General features: G+C 29.4%; 2 protein-coding genes across 12 annotated transcripts in view; both read right to left on the bottom strand.

The window, feature by feature from the left end:
• Window positions 1-289: 289 nt before the first annotated feature.
• LOC148172216 (phenoloxidase-activating factor 2-like) lies at window positions 290-6,132 on the bottom strand. Its single transcript, XM_088038899.1, has 4 exons — window positions 5,861-6,132; window positions 1,060-1,377; window positions 574-1,006; window positions 290-484 (listed from the first exon to the last, which is right to left on the bottom strand). Exons 1-4 carry the CDS (start codon window positions 6,130-6,132, stop codon window positions 290-292), a joined length of 1,218 nt encoding a protein of 405 aa, XP_087895025.1.
• A 5,660-nt stretch (window positions 6,133-11,792) lies between these two features.
• The window catches only part of pHCl-1 (pH-sensitive chloride channel 1), a 164,519-nt gene continuing 158,725 nt past the window's right edge, over window positions 11,793-17,586 (bottom strand). For 9 of the 11 annotated variants that reach the window (XM_088038200.1, XM_088038204.1, XM_088038207.1 and 6 more), the window contains one exon: window positions 11,793-16,712. In XM_088038200.1, coding sequence (XP_087894326.1) covers window positions 16,548-16,712 — 165 coding nt within the window. In that variant the 3' untranslated portion in view covers window positions 11,793-16,547. The remainder of the gene's footprint in view (window positions 16,713-17,586) is intronic. The other 2 variants (XM_088038203.1, XM_088038211.1) reach the window with 1 other exon arrangement.

Here is a 17,586-nt window from a genome sequence, read left to right as displayed (position 1 = left end):
GTTGGAAGAATTCAAACAATCCAATCAACGAATCTGAATAATGTAAAAGAAGAATGAGAGGAATCAAAATAATGTAAAGTAAGAAATCAAACGAATCAAAATGAAAAAAAAAAGGAATCTCAAGAATCTAAAGGAAATATCTGAAGAAATTTGACAGATTGTTAATGAAGTCAGATTTGTCGGTTTGTTAATAATAATAGATATCCGATATCGCTGCATTTTTAAATCAAAAATTCGATTTATTTTTATTTACATACAATTTATTACAAAATTTCGTAACTTTTTACACTTAACTAACATAAGGGATAATGGGCAAATTAAGTTTTTGCATGTGCCCATCAACCCAACTCCTAAACTTCGCGACATGAGTATAAACGCCTGGAAATTTAGTCTGACATCCAAGACCCCAGGCCACAATGCCCACTTGGACGTACCTGGAAGGATTTTTCGGATCTGGGCAAACCAACGGACTGCCACCATCACCCTGAAATTGCATTATATTTCAAGGTAAAAAATGTTTCAGTACACTAAGCGAGGTGTGTATACTATTTTTTGTACAAGAAAAAGTCTCACCGTACAGGTATCCTTCCCCTCCTCACCCCCAGCGCACATAAAGCTCTCGTGCAAGGAAAACGAATTGCCCAACTTGCCACTTCTCAGCACTCTTTGACACTGCTCATGAGGAACCGTCGGAAGACCGATCTTCTTCAGAATCAACTGGTATTGTCCTTCATCACCAAACACGTTTTTCCCCCATCCAGTGGCGAAACACTCTTTCCCAAAAATCACTTCGTTTTGCGAAGGAAGACATGCGGTGCCAATGTGCCTCGCCTTATTGAAGGGCGTTTCAAGGATCAAAAGCGCGATGTCGTTCAAAAGTCCCTTGAACCTGAACCTTTCATGGAGGATAATTTTGGCGACGTTTCGCTCTTGAAATGGGTACTCTTCATCAGTGGTTTTGGCGTCCCATTCGCCGGCGCGGGCTTTCAGTTCGCTGGCTTGGAGTCTGGAATGAGAACCCGTGAAACACCCATCCTGCGGGTAAATGAAAAGACTCACTCGTGGACGTAATGGGCTGCAGTCAACACCACCCTCGGGGCTATTAGGGAGCCTCCACAAAGGGAGAACGCTTCAGATGGTGCTGGGGCAAAGTTCTTCTTGATGATGGCGACCATCCATGGGAATTCTCCGAACTCTGCTTCATTGTGAGTGTTTCCTTGGACTTGGAAACTGATGCCGTTTTTATTGCGGATTCCACATTGGGATTTGACTGGGATAACTGGAGTGGGGCGTGGAGTTGGGGGTTGTGGTCCCGAATCTTCGGCTGTTTTACAACACACCTCCATTATTTTTCGGCAGGGTCTTGGCTCGCCCAGTCTGGAATTGGTGGTCGTTAAAGAAAAAGTGTGTTAAAACTCAGGAAATCGTTCGTTAATAGCCATCATTAATAGACGATTTTGCAACAGAAGTTTATAGTTTATCAAAGATTCTGTGAAAGAGAGAAGACGCCAATTCTAAAAAATTCAAAAATTTCAGTAGATTGAAAAACATTGGGAACTAAATCTTAGATTGACATGTCAAATAGTGTGGGTGATAAAAAAAAACAACAAAAACTCAAAATTTTGTATTATTTGACGAGAAATCGTCGTTTAACATCAAAATAAGCGGAATTCTCTAAGAATTTTGACGAATTTCTGCTGTTTTCTTGCAATTCAGCCGTTGAATCTTGATAAAAATTGGTGGTTTTGTAGATTTTGAGCTCTTTTTTGCAAATCCAAGACAGAAAAGGGCGAGAATCAGCGAGAAATCGTCGTTTAGCATTAAAATAAGCGGATTTCTCGAAAAATTTTGATAAATTTCTGCTGTTTTCTTGCAATTCAGCCGTTGAATCTTGATCAAAATTGGTGGTTATGTAGATTTCGAGCTCTTTTTTGTAAATCCAAGACAGAAAACGGCGAAAATCAGCGAGAAATCGTCGTTTAGCATCAAAATAAGCGGACTTCTCAAAGAATTTTGATAAATTTCTGCTGTTTTCTTGCAATTCAGCCGTTGAATCTTGATCAAAATTGGTGGTTTTGTAGAATTCGAGCTCTTTTTTGCAAATCCAAGACAGAAAACGGCGAAAATCAGCGAGAAATCGTCGTTTAGCATGAAAATAAGCGGATTTCTCGAAGAATTTTGATAAATTTCTGCTGTTTTCTTGCAATTCAGCCGTTGAATCTTGATAAAAATTGGTGGTTTTGTAGATTTCGATTTTTTTTTGCAAATCCAAGACGGAAAACGGCGAGAATCAGCGAGAAATCGTCGTTTAGCATCAAAATAAGCGGATTTCTCTAAGAATTTTGATGAATTTCAGTTGTTTTCTTGCAATTCAGCCGTTAAATCTTGATAAAAATTTATGGTTTTATAGATTTCGAGCTCTTTTTTGCAAATCTAAGACAGAAAACGGCGAGAATCAGCCAGAAATCGTCGTTTAGCATCAAAATAAGCGGATTTCTCTAAGAATTTTGATGATTTCGTGCAGATTTCTCCTGTTTTTTCGCAATTCAGCCGTTGAATCTTGATAAAAATTGGCAATTTTGTAGATTTTTAGCTCTTTTTTGCAAATCCAAGACAGAAAACGGCGAGAATCAGCGAGAAATCGCCGTTTTGCATCAAACAAGCGGATTTCTCTAAGAATTTTGATGATTTCATGCAGATTTCTCCTGCTTTTTCGCAATTCAGCCGTTGAATCTTGATAAAAATTGGCAATTTTGTAGATTTTTAGCTCTTTTTTGCAAATCCAAGACAGAACACGGCGAAAATGAGCGAGAAATGGTCGTTTTGCATCGAAAGAAGCGGATTTCTCTAAGAATTTTGATGATTTCGTGCAGATTTCTGCTGTTTTCTTGCAATTCTTGCAATCAAAATCCTGAATCGAATTCTAAGCGAGAAAATCGTAGCTCCGGAAATATATGAAGCACCGACATTTCCGAAGCTTCAAAATTTTGGCCCAAAATTTCAATCGCCTCTTTATTCAGTTATGTGTTGAAGTATAGATTCAGCGTGAAATTCTGCGTAAAATGAGGCCCAAAAACATAAATTTCCGTAACAAATAATCTAGTTTCAAAATTGATTTTCACAGGGTGTTTTTAAAGTCATTTTCAAGAAGCTTTTTCGCAGCAAAAACGAAATCTAATATCTTTGAATTATACATCAATCGAAAGAGCAGCTCTAGATCTACAATAAAATCATAATAAAAGAATTCAAAAGCAATATTTCAAGAATCCAAAGAACGAATTCATAGAATGTAAAGAAAGTAACAAAATAAAAATAATTCATCAAAATTAGCAAAAAAGTCTAAAGAGAGTATCTAAATAATCCAACGAATGCAAAGAAAAATTAATATTATTTAAAACATCCAAGAAAGCATTTAAAAAACGAATTCAAAAAGAGAATAAAAAAAAGTTTAAAGATGGAAATAAAAAAATGTGAAAAATCCAATCCCAAGAATACAAATTAATAAAAAATCTAGCAAATAAAAAGATAGAATTTAAAGAAAGAATGCAGAGAATTGAATGAAAGTATCTGAAAAAAAACCAAAGAAAGAAATAAAGAATCTAAAGACGGAATGCAAAGAATGCTCTCTTCTAAAGAACCGAAAAAAAATGCAAAGAGTTTAATGAACGAATTTAAAAAATACAAAGGAAGAATCTAGAGAATCCAAAAAACGAGTTTGAAGAATGCGATAAATGAATTCTAAGAATTCAAAGAAACCGCCAAAATAATCCTAAGAAAAAATTGACAGAATAATTCAAGCACAAAATTTAAAGATTTAAGGGTTTCCCATAGTTTCATAGAGTAAACAAAATCTGAAGAATCAGAAAATTCCAAAGAATCTAAAAAATCTAAAGAAAAAATTCAAAGAGAACATCGAATTGCCAGAGAGTAAAAAATCAGCAGTAGGATCATAGGAAAATAATTCAAAGGCAATATTTCAGAAATCCATAATAATTTATCTAAATAATGAAAAAAATCCAAAGGAAGCATTTAAATAATCCAAAAACAAATATAAAGAAAAATTAAAATAATCCAAAGTATCCAAAACAAGCCTTCAAAAAAAGAATTGAAAGAAAAGATTAAAGGATCTAATAAAAAATTGTAAAAAAAACGAATTCTAAAAATAGAAATTATTGAACAAATGAAAAGTCCAAAAAAAGAATGCAGAATCCAAAAACTAAGAAATCGTAGAAATACAAGAATCTTAAAAAGCAAAAAGTCAAAAAATGTTAGACTAATGGAAAAGCCAACTTCTATGAAACCGAAAATTTGAAAATAGTCAAAAGATCTGGAAAAATTGTAGGTTTTTCAAAACTTATATAAAATATTATGTATTTAGTATATGATGATATTATTTAGTTAATTATCATCTCCATAATTCAAGATACTTGAAAAGCTAGAACTTCAAAAATTGAAGAGCTAATATTCAAAGAACCTCAGAAAAATATTCGCCAAATTTTTAGGGCCTGACGCACTGATAAAATTGACAAAATTCTAGAATCTTAAGAAAACAGAACTTCTAAATCTTAAAATCTTAATTTCTAGGACTATTCAGGATCTCAGACTATTCGAAAGATTTGTTTGTGATGTCAGGATAACAATATCAAATTTCCTAAATTATTAAAACCTAAATTATTTCAACAGAGTGCCAAAGTATTTTTCAAGAAAGTAAAGAAAGTCAAAATAAAAATAATTCATCAAAATAATCAAAAAAATCTAAAGAAAGTATCTAAATAATCCAGAAAATATCCAAAGAATGCAAAGAAAAATTAATATTATCTGAAACATCTAAAAAAGCATTTAAAGAACGAATTCAAAAAGGTAATAAAAAAAGTTTAAAGATTCAAATAAAAAAATGTGAAAAATCCAAAAAACGAATCCCAAGAATACAAATTAATTAATGAAGAATCAAGCAAATAACACATAAAAAGATAGAATCCAAAGAAAGAATGCCGAGAATTGAATGAAGAGAGAAGTATCTAAAAATCGAAAAAAATGCGAAGAGTTTAATGAACGAATTTAAAGAATACAAAGGAAGAATCTAAAAAATCCAAAAAACGAGTTTGAAGAATGCGATAAATGAATTCTAAGAATTCAAAGAAAGCGTCAAAATAATCCTAAGAAAAAAATGGCAGAATTCAAGCACAAAATTTGAAGATTTAAGGGTTTTTTATAGTTTCATAGAGTAATAAAAGCACTAAAAGAAAATCCGAAGAATCAGGATAATCCAAAAAAACTAAAAAAAATATAAAGAAAAAATTCAAAGAGAACAATGAATTGTAAGAAAGTAAAAAATCAGCAATAGGATCATAGGAAAATAATTCAAAGGCAATATTTCAGAGATCCATAAAATATCAAAAAAGTTAAAATAATTTATCTAAATAATGAAAAAAATTCAAAGGAAGCATTTAAATAATCCAAAAACAAATATAAAGAAAAATTAATATAATCCAAAGGTATCCAAAACAAGCCTTCAAAAAAAGAATTGAAAGTAAAGATTAAAGAATCTAAAAAAAATTGCAAAAAAAACTAATTCTAAAAATAGAAGTTATTGAAATCTAAAAAATTGGGAAACTCGCATATCAGACTTTCTGAGAAAAAAAACTGAAAACCATCTAAAAATCGAATGATTACTTTGATGAGATCCTAAGGCACTTTGAAACTACTTAAATTCCTATTATGAGAGAAAATTACCAATAGCTTAACTCAGAGACGAAGACTTATTAGAAACTCATCATCATTAGCTTTTATCACCGATAACGAGAAAATTTGATGCTAATAAGGCTGGCAAAACGTACGTTTATGCAACATTTTGACTTACCTAATGTTGATCTGGTAAAGAAAGTTCGCTTCAGAATCTTCCCTTTCTTGGCCTTCCGGTATTGTTGTGTTAGTCACCGGATGACATCTATGGTAGGGCACACACTCATTAAGCCCTTTGTTTGGCCCTTCGCCACATTTATGTCTGGCAGCAATGTCGCCCATGGGGGTGCTAGAGACTTCTATGTGATCTGGAGGGACGTAATCCGTTTGGGGTTTTACTGCTTCGAAGCAAAGGCACAGCGCAAGAACTTGGAAAGTTGAAAGGACCATGCTGCTCGTTAGGAGACTTTTGGAACAATGATGACAGAGAAAAGTGCTGGAGGGAAAGTTGGTCTCCCCACCTTGTTAATTGCTTTGTTTGTATTTTCGTTTTGGTTTATTTTTCAGTCTTCTTTTCTTCTTTTTTCATTGATTTTTCTTAATCTTCTAGATATTTTAAGCCTTTAATCTCTTTTTCTGAAGAAATAAATGACTAGCGCGATTCTCTTCTCATTTTTAATTTAGTATTTTTGAACTTTGAGCACTTGAGAATACAAGTAATAAAAGCACTCAAAGAATCCAAATAGTCCTAAAAACCCATAGAATCTAAAGAATTCAAAGAATTCCAAGAAACAGAACAATCCAAAAATTAAAGAAAATGCACAAAAAAAAATAAGCAATACAATCATAAAAAAAGAATTTAAAAGAAACATTTCAAAAACCAAAGAACAAATTCATACATCGTAAAGAAAGTCAAATTAAAAATAATTCATCAAAATAATCAAAAAATCTAAAGAAAGTATCTAAATAATCCAAAAACGAATGCAAAGAATGCAAAGAAAAATTAATATAATCCAAAACATCCAAAAAAAGCATGTAAAGAACGAATTCAAAAAAAAAGAATAAAAAAAGTTTAAAGATCCAAATAAAAAAATGTGAAAAGTCCAAAAAACGAATCCCAAAATTACAAATTAAGAGCCAAAGAAAGAAATAAAAAAGAATATAAATAAAGAATCTAAAGACGGAATGCAAATAATGCTCCATTCTAAAGAATAGAAAAAAAATGCAAAGAGTTTAATAAACGAATTTAATGAATACAAAGGAAGAACCTAAAGAATCCAAAAAACGAGTCTGAAGAATGCGATAAATGAATTCTAAGAATTCAAAGAAAGCGCCAAAATAATGCTAAGAAAAAATCGGCAGAATTCAAGCACAAAATTTGAAGATTTAAGGGTTTTTCTTAGTTTCATAGAGTAATAAGAGCACTAAAAGAAAATCCGAATTCTAAAGAAAAAATTTGAAGAGAACAATGAATTAATAAAGTAAAAAATCAGCAATAGGGTCATAGAAAAATAATTCAAAGGCATAAAATAAAAATAAATTAAAATAATTTATCGAAATAATGAAAAAATCCAAAGAAAGCATTTACATAATCCAAAAACAACAACAAAGAAAAATTAAAATAATCCAAAGTATCCAGCCTGCAAAGAAAAAATTTAAAAAGAGAATACAAAGAAAAGATTAAAGAATCTGATGAAAAATTGAAAAAAATGAAAAAACGAGTCCTAAAAATAGAAGTTATTGAACAAATAAAAAGATAGAGTCCAAATAAGGAATGCAGAATCCAAACATTTTAAAGGAAGCATCTAAAGGATTTAAACAATGAGTTTGAAGAATGCAATAATTGAGTTTAAAGAATACAAAGAAATGAGGTAAAAACCCAAATAACAAATCTCAAGAATAAAATAAAGAATCCAAAAAATTTTCATTTTTAAAGAATAGAAAGATAAAAATGTAAAGAGCTTAGTGAACGAATGAAAGAATGCAAAGAAAGAATCCAAAAAAACTCAAAGAACGAGTCTGAAGAATGCGATCAGTTTCAAATCCAAAAATTTGAGTTTCATAGCGAAAAATTCGAAGAATCCACTGATTCTAAAAAATCAAAAATCTAAAGAAAAAAGTCAAAGGGTATAGAGTAGAATGAATTACAATAAGCAAAATTAACAATAGAACGATAAAAAAAATTAAAGAAAATATTTTTGAAATCCAAAGAAAGAAAGAATCTATAGAATGTAAAGAAACTCAAAATAATCTTAGGGAAGCATCTAAATAATTCAAAAACTAATCTAAATCATGCAAAGAAAAATTTAAATAATCTAAAGAATTAAATTAATAAAGAATCACGCAAATGAAAACGAAAAGCATCTCAAAAGATTCAAAGAAAGAAATACAAAGAAACTGAAAAACAATTCCAATAGGAGGAATTCAAAGAATCCAATAAAAATATTGAAAAAAAAAACCAACAGAATAAATGCGAAGGAAACAAATAAGTAGAGAATTAAAAAAATCCAAAGAATTCAAGAAAACTACAAAATCCTAAGAGTTTAAAGAAAGAATGTAAAGAATTCAAGGAACAAATTTCAAGGATACAAAAAAGAATCAAAAGAATTCAACAAAATAATCCACAAGAGGAATCAAAATAGTCCAATGAAAGTATTAGAAAGAAACATCTTAAGAATAAAAATTCTAAGAAATGCAATGAAATAGTTCTAAGAATTAAATAATCTAACGAAAGAATACAAAGAAAGAATTGAAAGAATGTAAACACAGAATTCAAAAAATTAGTAGATGTAAGAAAAAGTTAAAAAAATCCAAAAAGAAACGAATTCCAAGAATATCAATAAAACTCAAAAGAATTAAAAAAATTGAAAAGAGGCATCTAAAACCAAAGAAAAAAATGTAAAAAATCTAAAGAACGATTCTAAATAATGCAATAAACGAATTCTAAATCAAACTTCAAAGAATTCAAATAAGTAATGTGAAAACCCAAAGAATGAGGCCCAAGAATATAAGAAAAAAACCCAAAAACAGAATTCAAAATGTATGAAGCATCTAAAGAATCCAAAGAACGAGTCTGAAAAATTTAAAGAAAGGATTATAAAAAACCGTAAAGAAGTATTTTCAAAATTACAAATAAAGAATGGAAAGAATAAAAAGAATCCAAAGATAAAATGCAAATAAATCAAAGAACGAATTCCAAGAATACAAATAAAGAATCAAAGGAATTAAAAAACCTCTAAAGAATCCAAAGAAAAAAAATCTAAAGAACGAATCAAAAGAAAAATTAACCTAAAAGATTCAAGGAAGATTTAAAAGGATCAAAAGAATTGAAGGAAAAAATAAAAAAAAGCATAGGCAGCATTTAAAGAATCCGAAAAACGAATCTAATCTAAAGTTCTTTTGCTTTATTTGAGCTGTTAGTGCTGTTTTTTTTTTTGATAAATCTGTATGACACTGGTGAAACGTCAAAAACACGACGAAAACAGAGCTACCAACCTAAAAAAAATCCAAGGAACCAAATAAAAAAAGTTTGATGCTTGCAGATGAAAATATTTATTGTATAATGTAACGAATTAGAACATACATTGTGTTTAAATTCAAAATTCGATGTATGTACATTGTAGGAAATATGTACAGTAACGACATTGTCTACAATTTTGAAGGTTTCTTCATATTCATAACAGGATTTTTAAATGATTATGGTGCATTATAGTAAAGGCAATCAAGCCAAAGTTCTAACATATTGGCTCTAATACCGTACGATCCAAAAAACTGCCAACATTTTACAGTTTCCTGTAACGAATGTTGAATCCAAGACGCAGACAAAATGAGAATCTTTTGGATCATAGGGTAGTTGAAACGAGGGCACTTTGAAGCCGCTGTTAGCATTGTGGCAATGATTCAAAAACAATTCATTTGGGCACATTATATTCCATTTTCCATGGAATGTGATGAACGGTTTTTGAGCATGGAATCTTTTAGAATCTATTTCCTAAATCTATGTACAAAATCGAGGGTGCATTCAAAGTGTAGATATAGAAATCCCATGCCGGCGGTAAATCAGAAATTGAACAACTTTTCTCATTCTTGCTAAGCCGTTCAGTCTGTCATCACAGTGTTCTATCGTGCATGTTGGCATGCTACGTACGTCCTATTCTAATCGAATATAAATATTTAGATTACAAAATACAATTTTGTGATTTTCATATTTACAATATATTCATCAAATCGAGAAAATAAATTCGGATCTAGATAATAATAAACAAAACAAAAATTCAACAACAATATTTCTATCCACTTATACAAAACTGAGCTTTTGGAATGTTAAACTAATTCAAATGGACAACGGCCAAAGTCGAGAAACACACCTTTTAATATTTTATTTGAAATGTCCTCACTTGTCTTAACAAAACATTCAACAACCCGTCATTTACGACATAGAAATAAATCTTCGATTAATAAAACTATTTTCGGATACGTCCAACTTTGGTTTTGCGACGCCCACAAGCTCGAATTGGCCAATGGAGAAACGGACGGTCACATTTACACAGCTCAACTATGCTCAAAATTATGTCCAACTTCTATTACATTAGTTTGCCTGAATATAAAGAAAGTAATTTTAGAACAAGAATGTTTGATTTTAGATTTTTTTTTTGAATAAGAACTAAAATTTCTAAATTTTCCATTAAATTGTTAAGTCTGACAAATTAATTACGCTCAAAATTATGTCCAACTTTTATTACATTAGTTTGCCTGAATATAAAAAAAGTAATTTTAGAACAAGAATGTTTGATTTTAGATTTTTTTTTGAATAAGAACTAAAATTTCTAAATTTTCCATTAAATTGTTAAGTCTGACAAATTAAGTGTCTCAAGTTACAGAAATTTTAGAACAGAAAATTCAAATTTTAGTATTTTTTATTTGTCGAATAAACTTTTTTTATTTTATTAAATTTTGGTTTAGTGTAAAAACAATAATATTCTGTGAATTTGTTACTTCAAAAGGCATGTACATTGGATTTCAATAAATTTGCGTATACCCAATTTTTTCTAGATTGAGTTCGCCTTCATATTGACACTGACAGATTAAAAAATTAATCAAAATGCCAAGAATGATTGTGACAGCATTTGTCAGTTTGACATAACCTAAGTAAGAAAATACCAAATTTCAGAAGATTTTCTTATTTTAGAATTTTTCATTTCAAGCATGATTTTATTTTTTTTCATTTGGTGCAACTGTATCTTGTATGTTGTATATTGACATTCTCAAATTAAAAATTTTTAGAACAAGAAGTTTCAATTTTAGAATTTTTCATTTGTCTAATGAATTATATATTTTTTTTTAATAAAGTTAGGTCTGGCAAAAGAACTATAAAAATTAATGATTTTATTATACAAAGCACATGTAGTGAGTGTCCTAAATTACAAAATTTTAGAGTATGAAATTCAAATTTTTGAAATTTTGAGTAATTAGCCAAACCAAAAATTCTAAATATTTTCAAACTTGAAATAACGTTTGGTTGGTAGACTTATTATTACCCTAGAAACGTTTATCGAGTGCTTTAAATTTCAAAATTTTAGAACAAGAATGACTATTTTTGGAATTTTTTCATTGAAAGTTGATCTCAAAATTCAAAATTTTTAAATTTTTCCGACAGTTTTGACGAATATGCATTGAAATTTGGTGCAACTATTACTTGTATTTTGATTATTGCGTCTTTTAAATTACAAAATTTTAGAACAAAACTTCAAATTTTAGAATTTTTTATTGCAAAAAATCCAAAATTTTCTAACAAAGTTTGTAAATCGTAGAATTTTTGAGACAAAATAATGAATTTTGGTGAACTTATTCAAGAGTTCTATAAATTACAGCATTTTAGGACAAGAACGTCAAATTTTAGAATTTTTTATGTTGAATAAGAACTTAAAATTCTAAATATTCTATTAAATTATGTAAGTTTTAACGCAAAAGCAATAAAGTTTGGTAGACTTATTACTTTAGAGACGTTTATTGTCTGCCTTAAATTACCAAATTTCAGAAGAAGAATTTCTAATTTTAGAACTTTTTTGCTTAATGAATTATAATTTTTTTTATTAAAGTTAGGTCTGGCAAAAGAACGATAAAATTTTATGATTTTATTATACAAAGCACATGTAATGAGAGTCCTAAATTACAAAATTTAAGAGTAAGAAATTTGAATTTTAGAAATTTTTAGTAATTAGCCAAACCCAAAATTCTAAATATTTTCAAACTTTAAATGAAGTTTGGTTGGTAGACTTATTATTACCCTAGAAACGTCTATCGAGTGTTTTAGATTACAAAATTTTAGAACAAGAATCACTAATTTTAGAATTTTCCATTGAAAGTTGATCTCAAAATTCAAAATTTTCAATTTTTTCCGACAGTTTTGACGAATATGCACTGAAAATTGGTGCAACTATTACTTGTATTTTGATTATTGCGTCTATTAAATTATAAAATTTTAGAACAAAAACATCAAATTTTAGAATTTTTCATCTTAAAAAATCCAAATTTTCTATCAAAGTTTGTACATTGGAGAATTTTTGAGGTAAAAAAATAAATTTTGGTGGACTTATTCAAGAGTTCTATAAACAACAGCATTTTAGGACAAGAACGTCAAATTTTAGAATTTTTCATTTTGAGCACGAACTCAAAAATCAAAATTTTTGTCCGTCAACGTTGCATTATAAACTGTAATAGTAGAGTGTCAAATTTAATTATTGTGAAAAACTCAAAATCCAAAATTTTGGATTAAATCTTTAAACCGTTTTAACGAACTCAAAATGCAAAATTTTCCAACTATCAAATAAATGCGACTTCCCGCCAAAACCGGCCGTGGACTCAAACCAAAGTTCGAAACTTCCGAACACAACGTTAAGGTAGCAGTGTGAAGTGGCTTATTAGAATGTAATCCAACCGGCGCAGTACATTCAAACGTACGGCAAGAGTGCTGAATCTCAGGTACGCTTTACTCTAGAGAAAGGCCATCCGCACCTGTCTAGCCACCGTCTAACCACAGCATAACCGCTCAAACTTGAAAAACCCCCAAAATCGTCTTTAATTTTAAAGATAAAATTTTGAAAATTTGCATACGCTCACAGTTAACAAATCTCTAGAAGCTGATGGAAAAATTTGTTTTTTATCACTGATAGTTTTGGCGTCGCGACGCCTTAAAAATGTAACTTTTAGTTAATTGTGAGGGTTTGTAAATCAAGCCCTAATTTATTTTTTTTTGTTTACAAACTTTTAGAACATGAATCACTAATTTTAGAATTGTTCCATTGAAAGTTGATCTCAAAATTCAAAATTTTCAATTTTTTCTGACAGTTTTGACGAATTTGCACTGAAATTTGGTTGAACTATTACTTGTATTTGGATTATTGCGTCTATTAAATTACAAGATTTTAGAACAAAAACTTCAATTTTAGAATTTTTCATTTCAAAAAATCCAAAATTTTATAGCAAAGTTTGTAAATCGTAGAATTTTTGAGGCAAAATAATGAATTTTGGTGAACTTATTCAAGAGTTTTATAAATTACAGCATTTTAGAACAAGAACGTCAAATTTTAGAATTTTTTATGTTGAATAAGAACTCAAAATTCTAAATATTCTATTAAATTGTGTAAGTTTAACAGTTTTCACGCAAAAGCAATGAAGTTTGGTAGACTTATTTGTTTAGAGACGTTTACTGTGTGCCTTAAATTACCAAATTTTAGAAGAAGAATTTCTAATTTTAGAACTTTTCATTTCAAGCATAACTTTAAACAAATTATACGAAATTTTTAATTTTTTTTTCCGTCAGTTTTGTCGACTATGCACTATAACTTGCATGCTGTTTATTGAGATTCTCAAATTACAAACTTTTAGATCAAAAAGTTTTAATTTTAGAACTTTTCATTTGTCTAATAATTTATATTTTTTTTTATTAAAGTTAGGTCTGGCAAAAAAACTATAAAATTGAATGATTTTATTATACAAAGCACAAGCAATGAGTGTCCTAAATTACAAAATTTTAACTTTTAGAACAAGAAATTCGAATTTTAGAAATTTTTTTGTAATGAGCCAAACTCAAAATTCAAAATTTTCAATTTTTTCCGACAGTTTTGACGAATTTGAACTGAAATTTGGTTGAACTATTACTTGTATTTTGATAATTGCATCTTTTAAATTACAAAATTTTAGAACAAAAACTTCAAATTTTAGAATTTTTCATTGCAAAAAATCCAAAATTTTCTAACAAAGTTTGTAAATCGTAGAATTTTTGAGACAAAATAATGAATTTTGGTGAACTTATTCAAGAGTTCTATAAATTACAACATTTTAGAGCAAGAACGTCAAATTTTAGAATTTTTTATGTTGAATAAGAACTCAAAATTTTAAATATTCTATTAAATTGTGTAAGTTTAACAGTTTTCACGCAAAAGCAATGAAGTTTGGTAGACTTAGTTTAGAGACGTTTACTGTGTGCCTTAAATTACCAAATTTTAGAAGAAGAATTTCTAATTTTAGAACTTTTCATTTCAAGCATAACTTTAAACAAATTATACGAAATTTTTAATTTTTTTTCCGTCAGTTTTGTCGACTATGCACTATAACTTGCATGCTGTTTATTGAGATTCTCAAATTACAAACTTTTAGATCAAAAAGTTTTAATTTTAGAACTTTTCATTTGTCTAATAATTTATATTTTTTTTTATTAAAGTTAGGTCTGGCAAAAAAACTATAAAATTGAATGATTTTATTATACAAAGCACAAGCAATGAGTGTCCTAAATTACAAAATTTTAACTTTTAGAACAAGAAATTCGAATTTTAGAAATTTTTTTGTAATGAGCCCAACTCAAAATTCAAAATTTTCAATTTTTTCCGACAGTTTTGACGAATTTGAACTGAAATTTGGTTGAACTATTACTTGTATTTTGATAATTGCATCTTTTAAATTACAAAATTTTAGAACAAAAACTTCAAATTTTAGAATTTTTCATTGCAAAAAATCCAAAATTTTCTAACAAAGTTTGTAAATCGTAGAATTTTTGAGACAAAATAATGAATTTTGGTGAACTTATTCAAGAGTTCTATAAATTACAACATTTTAGAGCAAGAACGTCAAATTTTAGAATTTTTTATGTTGAATAAGAACTCAAAATTTTAAATATTCTATTAAATTGTGTAAGTTTAACAGTTTTCACGTAAAAGCAATGAAGTTTGGTAGACTTATTTGTTTAGAGACGTTTATTGTGTGCCTTAAATTACCAAATTTTAGAAGAAGAATTTCTAATTTTAGAATTTTTCATTTCAAGCATGATTTTAAAATATGCAAAATTTTTATTTTTTTTTCGGCAGTTTTGACGACTGCACTATAACTTGTATGTTGTGTATTAAGTTTCTCAAATTACAAACTTCTAGAACAAGAAGTTCTAATTTTAGAATTTTTCATTGTTTTAATGAATTATATTTTTTTTTATTTAAGTTAGCCCTGGCAAAAGAAATATAAAATTTTATGATTTTATTATACAAAGCACATGCAATGAGTGTCTTAAATTACAAAATTTTAAATTTCAGAACAAGAGATTCGAATTTTAGAAATTTTTTAGTAATGAGCCAAACTCAAAATTCAAAATTTTCAATTTTTTCCGACCGTTTTGAAATTTGGTGCAACTATTACTTGTATTTTGATTATTGAGTTAGTTTCCAATTTCATTACGTCAAAATTGGGAACTACGTTTACACCCATCTGTCAACTTGTCATCTGTCATCTGTCATCTTGTGTCACAAATGACATGTATCCTTTGGCTCGCTTTAGATTGTAAAAAAAGCCTTAATTGGTGAAATTGTCGCTTTGTCGATGTTAATTAACGATTTCTGGTGTCCATAAAATGCCACATGCCCGAGTTAATCAAAATTAACCTTTATAAGAATGAATGAAGTGACTTGTGAAATTTTGGTGTAAACGTAGTTAATAATTTTGAAAACTAACTTGATTTTTTCGCAAATTTTAAACACAATTTGCATTAGATTTATAATAAAAACTCAGATATTTGTATCACAGTTGTGTTGAAAAAAAAATCGCGAACTTTTCTGCGAAAACTCGAAAATCGCGAAAAATTATACTTCCTAGGCGTCGCGACGCCAACCAAACCGTGGGAAAAAACAAATTTTTGCGTCAGCTTCTAGAGCTTTGTCAACATTGACCGTATGCGAATTTTCAAAATTTTGTCTTCAAAATTAAAGACGATTTTGGGGGTGCCCTGTAGAATTTTTCAAACATTTCGTGTCGCTACTGGTTGTATACTGTGGTTGACCTTGCTCTCAATCATTAATAATCATCACAGGTGCAACAGTAAAAGTAATTATCATTAAAATGGCACGGATTTGGTCGCGGTTTTAGGATTCTAGTACACATTTTTGCCGATTTGGTCCAAGTCTTCGTGTTATTGCTAATTTTTGATTTGGTTTGAAACAGTTGAAGAATGTGTACTAGTGCAATAATAAATAAATACAAATCCTGATCCACTCCTGATGCATTCACAATAATAAATGGTGTATCGGGTGTTCAACTAAAAATGGCCGAACACCCGATAGATTTCACGTCGTGTAGGCAATATCACAATATATAATGCACAAAATGTGTTACAATTGTCAAAATATGAGTAGACTATGTACAGTGCTTTACCAGCTACACGTTTTGCGAACCTTTATGTCATAAAATTGCAATAAATTGATACAGCAAAAGTAGATAAATATATTATTAAAACCAACACTGTCAGCACTGTTGTTCTTTCTAACTACACTGTATTTTAGAGTGCTTGATATGTACTTTTATTAAAATCACACGGTTTTCTTTCTTCATTGGTGTGCGTCAGATTGGGTGTAACTGCTGTAGTGATAGAAGAAAAATATTAGAAAAACTGCAAAGGCGGTCGGGAAAGTAATCCGAGCTATAACGTCTATAGTCTTTGCTACACGGATTGGATGCGGAGGCTCCTTTTTTCGCACCTGCAATAAACAAGACTACTCCAGGTTAGACTATTGTGGAGAGAAATACAACAACACAAAGCTCTACTGCGAATAAGATTGGATTGCAATCAGCTTTTCCGAAGACACGCGATTTTTCATTTACAACGACAATTTTGCGTGCTGTTTCAACAGGGGAAAACATGCACATTTTCAAAAGTATTTGATTGAGAGATTACTTTTGCTTTCGTTCTTAGAACAGGTCACTAATTAAGTTTAAAATTTTAAAATTCCCGCTATTCAAACAATTCTAAAAGTATTGTCTAGCAAATTTAGGAAGTTCAAAGATTTTGAATTATTCTAGAAATGCAAGGAGGTTAAAAAATCCAGCAGTTCCAAAATAATGGTAAAATAAAAAACAAGTTATGACAAGAATTTGAAAATTCAATTAAATTACAGAAATCAGAAGCTCTTTAAAAAGTTCTAAATAAATAAAAACAAACCCGAAGATTCTAAGAGAAAGTAGAGATTTTAAAGAATCTAGAAAACTCAAAAATCTAGAGAACCTATTGAATCTGAACAACCCAGAGAATCAGGAAAATCTAAAAAATCTCAAGAATCTCGAAATCCTAGAGAATTTGGAACATTTAGGAAACATGAATCTAGATAATGCGAAGAATCTGCAGAATATTGAGAATTTGGACAATCCAAAGAACTCTAGAGAATCTAGAAAATCCATCCAGAAAACCTATAGAATTGAAACAAAAATAGAAAATTTTAAAGGATCTAAAAGACCATAGAATTTAGAAAACCCATAGAATGTGGAGAACCAATAAAACCCAGAGAAAATTTGAAAAACCAAGAGAATCTAAAGGATATGAAGAATCTGCAAAATACAGATAAATTTAGACAATCTAGACAACTTAGAGAG

Source organism: Gnatocerus cornutus, chromosome 6 (assembly GCF_029298725.1).
Source record: "Gnatocerus cornutus isolate USDA-ARS CGAHR chromosome 6, icGnaCorn1.1, whole genome shotgun sequence".
Taxonomy (NCBI): Eukaryota; Metazoa; Arthropoda; class Insecta; order Coleoptera; family Tenebrionidae; genus Gnatocerus; species Gnatocerus cornutus.
Note: the sequence above shows the minus strand (reverse complement) of the source record. Positions and strands in the feature narration are given on the sequence as shown.

What these genes read in the sequence shown, in the direction of transcription:
- LOC148172216 (XM_088038899.1), bottom strand. Translation starts at nt 6,132, where the DNA reads ATGGTCCTTTCAACTTTCCAAGTTCTTGCGCTGTGCCTTTGCTTCGAA. An exon ending in CTTTACCAGATCAACATTAG is followed by an intron (nt 1,378 to 5,860) that starts GTAAGTCAAAAT and finishes CACCAATTCCAG; the next exon opens with ACTGGGCGAGCCAAGACCCT. An exon ending in AGGGGAAGGATACCTGTACG is followed by an intron (nt 485 to 573) that starts GTGAGACTTTTT and finishes ATGCAATTTCAG; the next exon opens with GGTGATGGTGGCAGTCCGTT.